The sequence below is a fragment of the Pongo abelii genome, chromosome 3 (genome assembly GCF_028885655.2).
Source record: "Pongo abelii isolate AG06213 chromosome 3, NHGRI_mPonAbe1-v2.0_pri, whole genome shotgun sequence".
Taxonomy (NCBI): domain Eukaryota; kingdom Metazoa; phylum Chordata; class Mammalia; order Primates; family Hominidae; genus Pongo; species Pongo abelii.
This window is the reverse complement of record NC_071988.2, coordinates 134,035,859-134,047,620: the sequence shown is the minus strand read 5'-3', so window position 1 is coordinate 134,047,620 and position 11,762 is coordinate 134,035,859. Positions and strand designations below refer to the sequence as shown.

The window sequence follows — 11,762 nt, the reverse complement described above, 5'->3', positions numbered from 1 at the left end:
TCAATGTCATTTTATTGCCAGTGAAACTCATCCACAAACAAGCAACTCTCCTGAACTCAAGGACAGAACACAGACAAGGGGCTTCCACTCATTTCCATCATCAGAATTTGGTTTCCCATGCGAAGAAGTAGGCCACTATGATCTCAGCCAAGCCAAGTTTTGTCCTCCTTCCTCTATCTATCCTCAGTCTTCTTTCTCCTTCTATGGCAAGGGTCCCCAACCTCTGGGCCATGGACTGGCAGTGGTCCATGGACTGTTAGGAACCCAGTGGCAAAGCAGGAGGTGAGCTCAGGGCCAGCAAGTGAAGCTTCATCTGTATTTACAGCTGCTAACCATCACCTGTGTTACTGCCTGAGCTCTGTTTCCTGTCAGATGACTGGGGCATTAGATTCTTATAGGAGCAGGAACCCTGCACATGGGAGGGATCTAGGCTGCCGGCTTCTTATGAGAGTCTAATGCCTGATGATCTGTCACTGTCTCCCATCACCCCCAAATTTGTCCATCTAGTTGCATGAAAACAAGCTCAGGACTTCCACTGATTCGACATTATGGTGAGTTGTATAACTATCTCATTATATATTACAATGCAATAATAATAGAAATAAAGTGCACAATAAATGAAATGGGCTTGAATCATCCTGAAACAATCTCCCGCGGCCCCCACCCCAATCTGTGGAAAAAGTCTTCCATGACACCGGTTCCCAACAGGGATCGCTGGTCTCCACAGTGTCTATCCTCTCTCTCTCTTTTTCTTTAAACAGAGTCTCACTCTGTTGCCCAGACTGGAGCCCATCCCGGGCTCACTGCAACCTCCGCCTCCCGGATTCAAGCGATTCTCCTGCCTCAGCCTCCCGAGTAGTTGGGATTACAGGCACCCACCAAGCCCAACTAATTTTTGTATTTTTAGTAGAGATGGAGTTTCGTCATGTTGGCCAGGCTGGTCTCGAACTCCTGACCTTGTGATCCGCCCACCTCGGCCTCCCAAAGTGCTGTATTTACAGGTGTGAGCCACGGCTCCCGGGTCTATCCTCTCTTGACACCTACTCTCCTTAGGTTCTTCACACTTAGGTCATTCCAAACCTTTTCACTCAGGCAGAAAAGTAGCATTACCTTATTCTAAGCTATAAAGGACTCCTGAGATGTGTTTCCCATTTCATCATGTACCAGCTTTTACTTGTGGACTCTGGATGTCCATTGCGATGGAAGCGGCAGGAGAGAAAGCGACTGGACTGCTCTGCTAGGTGTAAGGCGAGGGCAACCTGGAGCAAGTTCAAATCCCGCCTCTGCGGGAGGCAGAGGTTGCAGTGAGACGAGATCGCGCCACTGCACTCCAGCATGGGCGACACGTGCGACTCGTCTCAAAAAAAAAAAAAAAAGAAAAGAAAAAAAGAAAAAAAAATTCCACTCTGCTCGCCACACTCCACCATTCTCTGAGCCTCAGTTTACTCATGTGTAAGGAGGACTGCGATGATTACAGGAGCTCGTGCCTGCCACACACTGGCTTGCTTGGTATTCTTGGAGACACCGAAAGATTAGTTCAACTCCCCGCCTGCCCCCGCCCTGGGGCAATACTCATTTTGGGGAAAAGTCCCCCTTAATGCTGAAGTGATCCAGTTCCCTTCCTTTCTCTAGCTCGCCAGGGGGCTGGGTGCCTCGTGAGAAAGGCGCCAGCAGCCGGGTCACCTCGCGAGGAAGGAAGGGGAGGGAGCGCGAGTGGGGCGGGCGGAGCCTGAAAACCTCCGCGTCTCCGCTTAGCGCTTTACAAAGGCCCGGGGCGCGAGAGGACGTGCTCTGCCAGCCCCTGGGAAGGGAGGCTGCGCGCGCGGGAGCGCGGGAGGATCGGCGGCGCGCAGTCCCTGGTCCCTGGCTCGGTTCCCCGCACCCCGGGGCTCACACCTGCCCGCGCGGAGGAGCAGCGGCCGGGCGCCCACCCCCAGCCTGCGCCCAGTCTCTTCGATTCCCCTCGCTCTGAGCCGGGAGAGCCGAACAGCTCAGGAGAGTTCACGGACTCCCAGCCCCAGGTACTTGGCGGGGCGGCGGGCTGGGGGTGAGGTGGGAACTGGCCCTTTTCTGTTTATCCCGCAAAGACAGCAGCTTTGTCCAGGAGATTTTGGGGGTGTCGGATCGGAAGTCATCCCCCGCCGCTCATGCTCACCTGGCACACGCTCACCACATGCTAAGGAAAGCCTGCAAAAATTATAGACAGCACCTCCCTGTTTTACAAAATATGAGAATATTTACATAAATGAGGAAACACTGGAGATGGGGGTGTGTTTTCTCTGTACTTTGGTATTCTTTGCAACGTTTTTCTAATTAGAAAACAAAAACGAATGCCGTTTATGCAGTGTGGCTCCAGAGCAGTTGTGCGTGACTCCCCCTTCCCCCTTGCCAACTGCCACGGCCCCACGCTCTCGGTGGCCAAGCGAGAACTTTCTGAGGGGCCCTGGGCTCGCTGGAGTGCCGAGGTCCTTGGTCCTAGACCTGACTCCTTGCTTCAGTCTGGTTCATGAGAGAAATATAGTAATCCGTTGTTTTCTGGGACTTTCCCCAGATTTCAGATTGAAAAGTGAAATTTCCCAAATCCTCTGAAGCCAAAATCCACACAGAGCCTCACTGCGGATGTCCGCAGCCACCAGGAAGTGGGACTGTACCCCGGGTCAGGCCAATCAAGTAGAGTGGGAGAAAGAAAATCTCATGTCTGAAAGACACCGAGCTTTCCTAAGGGTTTCCTCCTGCTGTTTGGTTTTCACTTTTGTTTTTTTTTTTGATTCTTTGTTTTTGCAAGACCTGTGGCTTTAGTATTAATTCTGCCAAACAGCTGTGCCAGAGTTCACAAATGTCTTCAGAGCCACACTTCAGGGTGATCCTGTTGAGCAGGGTTAGGCAGGAGGATAACTTGGTCCTTTGCTCTGCTTCCAACTTTCTGTTCCCCTCCTGTGTGCTCAGTGTTCGGTATTCATTAGGGAGAAAAGCCTTGAAACTTCCTACTTGCAACCACGCAAAGACATACTCTTTCTTGAGAATATATTCAGGGGGAACTGGGGAGGCGAGAGGGTTGGGGGGAAATGAAAGTGAACATTTTCACCATCCAGAGCAGACCCCATTAGTATAGTCAATCCTGTTTTAAAAAATAGACTTCTTAAAGCATGAGAAATCTTGTTGGCATGCATGACCACCCAGGGGTGCCAAGCTTTCTGTTAAACTGCTTAGACATCTGGGTCCTTTTAGCGAAAATATTTCTGTATATCTTTTTGTTTATGACATTTTAAGGCCGAACACCCTTTGGCAAGGAGAGGTAGTATGTCTCTTCACGGGCTTTGCAGGACCTTAGTGAGTGTGTGTGTATGTGTGTGTGTGTGTTGTGTTGCAGGGAGGGTAGCAGAGGTGGAGGTGCTGTTTTTGCACATAACACCTCTACACGTATCCATTCTTCTTTCCCCAGAGAGAAGTCAGAAGCCTTGCCCTCGATCTAACTCTTCTCTTCCCAACTCTAAGCCTCCCAGGTAAGTGTATACATCCTGATGTCCAGCACAGAAGAGCTGGAATGCAGCATCTATGCCTTCTGTATTCAGCTTTCAGAGACAGAGTTCCCAACTGCAGTGCTTATTTTTATTTCTATATTTATTTTATTTCCTTTGTTAACACAGATATTATTGTTTGTCAGATATTAGTCAGTGTTTTACAACTTTTCCATGTCAGATATCACAGTTTACCCCTTTAATAATACTTTGCTAATCTCCAACCACTGTCAATTCCATAAAAATCAGAGGTTGGTAATTTTGTAAAGAAAATATTTGTTAAGTGTTTGAATAGATATTGAAGTGCATGTGGTATAAAATTCCAAAGGTATAGAGTGTGTGTGCAGTGGAGAGTAAGTCTCCTTCCTATCCCGGGCCCCCAGTTTCTGTCTCCAGAGGTAACCATTGTTATCACTATATAAAATCATTGTTGCCCTGTTTCTTTGATAACTTATGACTAACAGATTTCAAAATGCTGTTTTGAGCAAATGTTCACCAGTGATTTTTTAAAATCTAACAATTTTAAGTATATTATTTTAATTGTCAGCTTCTGTCTTTCCTGTTTTTCTGCTGACCACTCTGAAATGTCAGAGTGTTCAGGCCACTTTGTAGAGGGACCCTGTGGCTTTGAGGATAAACAAATAGATTCATTTCTAAGTTCCTTGAGGTCAGAGATCAACATGGTATCCAAACAACCTGCCACAATTACTGATGAGTACTAGGTCCATGCTAACATTTATACACCCAAGCTTACGGATAACTGATATTCACAGTAACCTGATGCTTCAGAGCCTGTTCCTCCTATGAGGTAGTACTAATGGCATATTTCCCTCCCCAGTATTAGATTCTTGTTTGGTGCCTTGCTGGTTGTAGCCCACACACCTTTATGTCCCCCTTCTCTACAGGTTAACTGCTAAAGTTTGTGAAGTAACTGGTAACCAGGGAGGCAGTGTTTGTAATGGTTAAGAGAGGATGCATTAGAGTTTTGAGTCCTGTCTTTGACATTGGATTTATGATCTGGGCTGGTTTTTAAACCGTCTGAGATTCAGCTCCCTCATCAGTGAAGCAGTGATTCACAGGGTTATTTTGAAGATTAGATGACCTGTTGTCACCAAAAAGCAGGTTAGTTGCCCGCTGCATGCAGAGTCCAATTAACAAGAGTGAGGTCTGGTACAAAAAAAAAAAGTGAATTCCTAAGCTAGCTTGGAGAAGGGGGCACAAAACGTCCTGCCTTTATCCACAGCCAGAATGTGCTGCTTCACTTTTGGAGCAGGAAGTGGGCCTCTTTTATAAAGTAGGGTGGGAAGTGAGCCAGAGCAGGGGGTCCCCCGCTTCCCTGGTGCTTTATCTACCAGACAGTTGAGTTGGCACCTTCCTGGGCAGAAATATAAGTTATATAAGTGGCCAAGTGGGCATACTCTCACCATGCCCTCCTAGTAGGTGTGAGTTCAGAGGCCACCCCCTGGAGGTGAGAGTTCTGTGGGGACATGCTTTGGTCTGCAAATTGACTGTCAACTCTCCAGGAGAGATCAAAGTTAAGGTTGTCTTGGAGCACATAGTTAGATATACTTGCCCTGTAGGGAATTTCTGGTCAGGAGAGGTGAAAGGTTACATTTACATTTCTGAAGGTCTAAGTAGGAAGCGGGGCACAGGGGGAAGGGGAAAAGAGAATAATTTAAAAAATTAAACTATGACTTAGAAAAATGGAGGTACTTGGTTACAGTGTGTCAGGGACTTAGCAGTCTGCCTGGCACATGAAAGGCATGAAATAAGTAATAGCCTTTATTCCTGTCTGTATTAGTTTGTTCTCACACTGCTAATAAAGACATACCTGAGACTGGGTAATTTATACAGGAAAGAGACTTAATGGACTCACAGTTCCACATGGCTGGGGAAGCCTCACAATCATGGCAGAAGGCAAGGAGGAGCAAGTCACGTCTTACATGGATGGCAGCAGGCAAAGAGAGAGCTTGTGCAGGGAAACTCCCCCTTATAAAACCATCAGATCTCATGAGACTTATTCACTATCACAAGAACAGCATGGGAAAGACCTATCCCCACGATTCAATTACCTCCCATCAGATCCATTTCACAACATGTGGGAATCGTGAGAGCAATAATTCAAGATGAGATTGGGGTGGGGACACAGTCAAACCATATCACTCTCAGAGTTTGCTGTGGTTTTGTACCTTCATAAGATAGGTGAATGCATCCATCAGCTCAGTCTCTGATATAGTGCAGTAACAAATGACCTAAAAAATCTCAGTGGCTTATTGGAATAAGGGTTGATTTTTTTGCTAATATTACCTGTCCTTTATGTGTCTGTCTTTGGCTCTTCCCTCTGGGACCCAGACTTAGCTCCTCCTTGTGGGAACTGCTGATGTTCTGACAAAAGAAGGAGGGAAGGTGGAACTACACAGCGGCTGTTAAGTTTCTGCTTGGAAGTAATTTTCTGCATCACTGCCATTCATGTTTCATTGATGTGGTTGTTAATGAAGTGGATCATCATTTTAAAGGGGCAGAACTGGTAGGGACAGGCCTGCAAGGATGGGGTAGCAAATATTTGACACTAATGCAGTCTGCCTCAGTGTTTGTTGGATGGAGTCGCAATTGTGAACCCAGAGATTCATCAAACCCAGATAATTGATCTACACCAAGACACTCATAGCCACTGATGCATAAACCAGAATGCCATCTTTTTCTGACAGTGGATAATATATCTGTCCTGGGGACTGAGTATAAGAACCTATATGGGGTAAGCTTTTCTTGTGGTTGATTTGCTCAGAAGACTGAATTATAAAGTAATAGCTTATATAAAGCATACAAAAACAAAATTTGGATGTTACCAAAGGACTATTTAGATCCAGAATACACCATGGTTTTTAATCCAGTTCTCCTTTTGGAATTCTTATCGCCTGAAGTCCAAGAATGAACTAGATTGATCGTAGCATATCATAAATAAAGCTGGAGATCACTTACAGATTTCTGATGCTTCTTTTCAGGCTCTTGTTAATAGCAAATGCTTTTCTTGTTGACTGCTAATGCATCATCCCATGACTTATAATTATTCTTTTATGCTGTCTGCTTCCTGAATAATGAGACTTTATTATCATAATTACAGTGTCTTCAAATCACAGTGTAAGATGGATTAACCAGTTCTACCCATTGTGTGTTAATTCTTGCTGACTTTGGTTTTATAGTAAGTTTTACCACCCCTGGCACAGGATTTTGAGGATTTTTCTGTTTTTCTGCTTATAGCTGGATATCTGTGGCCTGCTTGGGTAGAGCAATATGATGCAATAATGTTCAAAAATATATTATGAAAATAAAATTGAAGATGCATTTTCAAATCAATAGAAAAGAAATATTGCTTAGCTGTGTCATTTGTTGGATAATTGAATAAATTGAGAGTTTGATTCCCAGCAGCAAAGCTTTGTAAAACAGAAGGAAAGATTATATTTTAAAAGTAAATAGCAGGGCTGGGAACGGTGGCTCATGCCTGTAATCCTAGCACTTTGAGAGACCGAGGTGGGTGGATTGCCTAAGCTCAGGAGTTCGAGAGCAGCCTGGGCATCATGGTGAAACCCCATCTCTACTAAAATATGAAAAATTAGCTGGGAGTGGTGGCGCACGCTTGTAGTCCCACCTACTCGGGAGGCTGAGGCAGGAGAATTGCTTGAACCTGGGAGGCAGAGGTTGCAGTGAGCCAAGATCACGCCACTGCACACTGTACTCCAGTGACAGCAAGATGCTGTCTCCAAAGGCGGGGGGGGGGGGGGGAAGGAAATGCCAGCAAGATAGAAAGGGAAGGAAAATATTCTGGTTTTTGTTTTTTATATTTCAAACCAGCGTAATTTTGATGCCAACATCTAATATAGATGGCAAACAAAAAACAATAAAACTACAAATCAATCTCACTTAAGACTGATTATCTCCAAACCCCAAATCAGTATAAGCAGACAGTGTCCGGTAGCCGCAGCAAGGGAGAGTCATCCAAGGAATGCAGGCGGCACTCAGCATCTCTCTGGGTACTGGTGTAACTTCTTGCCGTGCTACAGTTACAGAATTCTGTGCAGCTGTTAAAGAATGAGGTATATTTGTAAGTGTAGATATGGGAAAATTATCACCCATATGTATTATTAATTGAAAAATTGGTCAGGCATAGTGGCTCACGCCTGTAATCCCAGCACTTTTGGGAGGGCGAGGCGGGTGAATCACCTGAGGTCAGGAGTTTTGAGGGCGGCTTGGCTAACATGGCGAAACTCCGTCTCTACTAAAAATACAAAAATTAGCCGGGTGTGGTGGTGCGTTTCTGTAATCCCGACTACTCAGGAGGTTGAGGCAGGAGAATTGCTTGAACCCAGGAGGTGGAGTTTGCAGTAAGCTGAGATTGCGCCATTGCACTCCAGCCTGGGCGACAGAGACCTGTCTCAAAAAAAAAAAAAAAAAAAAAAAGAAGAACAAAGAAAGGTTCGGAACTAAATATAGCATGTTTCTATTTGTGTAAGAAATTTTTTTTCTCTGTGGAGAAATGTGCTTGTATGTGTGTTTGTGTGTGTGAGAGTGTACACACATAGTTATGCTGGTTATGTAAAGAAAATTTCTGTAAGGATAAAAGTAGCTTTTACAGTGGTTGTATTCTGTGAGAGAAAAAGAGTTCAGGTGGGGGAGAAATACTTGTTTTTTAAATCCTTTGTTAGTGTTTGAATTTTAAAATCATGTACATGTACTTTTAAAAAATTAAATTAGTTTTAAAATGGCAATTATCTGTTGAAGTAACTTCACAAAAATTTTAGTAGCTATTTCTCCTGTCCGGTTATACTGTGTTTAAGTACTGTACTAATTACCAAAGATATATGAAGTGAAGTGTAGGTGGAGGGCACCTCGGGCCATCGACTCTCAAGGGATGTGGTTAACAACAGTTAGACTGTGCTATTTGTAGTTAATGACAGTTTGTCCATCCAGTCATTGGGTACCACTGACAAAAATAAATAATTCTGATACCATTGCAGGCTGTGATAATTAGAACCAACTCATGGAGACTTACATTCTTAAAAGTAATGTCTAAAATTTGAAATTATAGAATAAAATAACCATTTAAAGCATTTACTATTTTTAATCATTTACCTGTTAGAAATCAAAGTGAGGATATAAAGGAAAAATGTTGCAATTGTTTGTTTATAACTATTAAGTTTCTTTAACCAGGTTTCACAATTCATAATATATTTAATTATAATCCAGTTAATAAACTGTATGTTTTCTTTATGTATATATCCTCTGAAGGTATTCAAACCAAAGAGATTTTTTATTTCCTAATTTTCTTTTTAAAGTACACCTGTCATATTTTCTCTGGGCTCGAGTCACTCTATTTAGGTGAAAGAGGAACTGAGGTTTCTTTATGCTTCCCTCAAATCATTTTATTATCAAAAATCATTCTTTGTTATTGTCTGCTTTTTATGTATGGTGTTATAGTCAAACTAGAAATGAAAAAGATAGGAGAAGCTAGTGTAGCAATTTTATAGGGCTTGGTATAAGATTTCACATATCTACTAGTTCACTGAAAGTATTGTCTATGTACTGTTTTCTTAAAGTCCAAATAAATTGCCTATCAGGTGATGTTCATCAAAATGTTAGAATCAAAGTTCTCAACGCCTCAAGCATAAGCAGAAACTAACATGGTAATTTAATTATTGCAGGTGGGCCTTGTGCACATCATGACCAGTTTTGAAGATGCTGACACAGAAGAGACAGTAACTTGTCTCCAGATGACGGTTTACCATCCTGGCCAGTTGCAGTATGGAATATTTCAGTCAATAAGGTTTTTTAACAGAGAGAAACTCCCTTCCAGCGAAGTGGTGAAATTTGGCCGAAATTCCAACATCTGTCATTATACTTTTCAGGACAAACAGGTTTCCCGAGTTCAGTTTTCTCTGCAGCTGTTTAAAAAATTCAACAGCTCAGTTCTCTCCTTTGAAATAAAAAATATGAGTAAAAAAACCAATCTGATCGTGGACAGCAGAGAGCTGGGCTACCTAAATAAAATGGACCTGCCATACAGGTGCATGGTCAGATTCGGAGAGTATCAGTTTCTGATGGAGAAGGAAGATGGCGAGTCATTGGAATTTTTTGAGACTCAATTTATTTTATCTCCAAGATCACTCTTGCAAGAAAACAACTGGCCACCACACAGGCCCATACCCGAGTATGGCACTTATTCGCTCTGCTTCTCCCAAAGCAGTTCTCCGACAGAAATGGATGAAAATGAGTCATGAACACAGAACGTCTACGAAGAGAAATATGAAGGATGAAGAGCTCTGTAGATGCTGTATAGACACTAAATAAGAGTTGATTAGGGTAGTATATTATAGTCATCTGTTACGCTGTGAAATTTGGAATTCAGTATTATCATTTTGAAGTCTGTAAATTCTGCTAGTCATTAACTTAGTCACCTGTTGTATTCCTGGATCTACACAAAATTATTTAAGTGCTTATCTGTGAGGATTAATATACAAAAAGTATCCTTTGAGACGAAGCCGTGTTCTCAAAATAAGGTTATATTATTTTCTTTTTCTGCTTGATTTTCATCTTGTGTTTTGCTTTGTTTTTGTAAGGAATCATCTCTTGGTTTGGTCACATCATTTCACAACAGCCATTTGTTTTCAAGGTCAAGGCTCCAGGCAGGTTGTTACTGGTGTTTGCAGCCTGTCAGTACTTGCAGTACTGGAATAGGTTCTAGGCTAGTGTCTGTGCATCACTGTGGTTTTAGTATGGGAGGACTTATTTTAGAAATACTACCTTACTTTTCTATGATTTCTTTTTACAGAGTTATAGTGTGTTTACTCCTAAGATGACAGTTCTCTTTGTCTATATTCAGCATCTAAGACAAATATTTAAACATTTTAAAGAACCACTGTGTTAAATTTAGGATTATTTTACCAAATTAGAAGTTTGACTTTTATGTGTTATACACAATTTTAAAATTTCACGAATTCACCTTTTTAATAGTATCCATGTACATAATAAAATCAAAATTTAATTAGCCATTTTCTTTGAATTTTTTTCTAAATAAGGGAAAGAACTGTTCTTGGGCCACTTTACATAGATAAATATATGTGAATGTTTATAATAAACGCTTAAATATTTCTAAAATGTTAACTTCAAAAAAGTCTTTTTCAGTTCTTAAATAAAAATTTTTTTTATTTAAGATACTTATTCGACTTATCTTAACTAAGGTAGCTATGAATGTTAAGTAGATGAGGTAACCATTCAGTTAAGTTAAATTGTAGCATTGCCAGGTAGTGAGGCTCGCTGTACAATTTTCCAGGTAAATGAAATTTCCTGTAGTAAGAGGTCCATATTTTTGTAACAGCCTTTTAAAAATGCTTTTGTGAACCCTTCAGCCTCTTACCAAAAGAGGCTTTAAACCTCATCTTGATTCAGACCATCCGTCTATTCCCGAGCAGTAGTATGTGATGTCCAGCACCCTAAACCCGACTCCCCAGCCCTGGGACTATTCCAGTAGAGTGAAATATTTGTCCCTGTACAAAGTGGCCTGAATGACTGTTTGAGTTCCTGTGTCTGGTTTTCCTGTTTATTCCCTGTGATGCCCAGAGTAATGGCCCATCCAAAGAAGTCCAGATGTCCATGTGCTAGTCTTCAGAACTTGTAACTGTGTTGTTACGTGGCAAGGGGGAATGAAGGCTGCAGATGGAATTAAAATAGATTATGCTGGATTATCTGGGTGTGCCCAATTGATCACTGGATCCTTACAAGTGGAAGAGAGGCAGATCAGGATGTCAGCATGATGAGGTATGAGACAGACTTGATCTGCTGTTGCTGGAGGAAGGAGGTCATGAGCCAAGGAATGTGGACAGTCTCTTGAAGCTGTCAAGTGTGCATTGGACATCTGGAAGCCAGAAAAGACAAAGAAATATCCAGAAAGGAACAAAGTCTTGTGGACACCTTGATTTTGGCCCAGTGAGAATATGTTTGACTTGTTAACCTACAAAACTTTATGATGATAAATTTGTGTTGGTTGTAAGCCACTAAATCGCAGTAATTTGTTATAGCAGCAGATAGAAAACTAATATACTCCCTTTAATATAAGGTTATCTACTATTGATTCTTTCTAGGATTTTAGCTTCTGGTCTGATGTGGATTTACATCCAGATCACCCAGCTTGAATTGCTTACAGTGTGTAGTCTCATGGTAAAGGCATTCTATGAGTGAAGTGTGTATATACTT

The 11,762-nt window shown here is 42.3% G+C and overlaps 1 protein-coding gene across 1 annotated transcript; it reads left to right on the top strand.

Annotated features, from left to right (window-relative positions):
* The first annotated feature begins 1,739 nt into the window (after positions 1-1,739).
* TIFA (TRAF interacting protein with forkhead associated domain) lies at positions 1,740-10,561 on the top strand. The gene is made up of 3 exons (XM_002815072.6): positions 1,740-2,021; positions 3,443-3,503; positions 9,215-10,561. Exon 3 carries the CDS (start codon positions 9,233-9,235, stop codon positions 9,788-9,790), a length of 558 nt encoding a protein of 185 aa, XP_002815118.3. The 5' UTR covers positions 1,740-2,021; positions 3,443-3,503; positions 9,215-9,232; the 3' UTR covers positions 9,791-10,561.
* Positions 10,562-11,762: the final 1,201 nt, after the last annotated feature.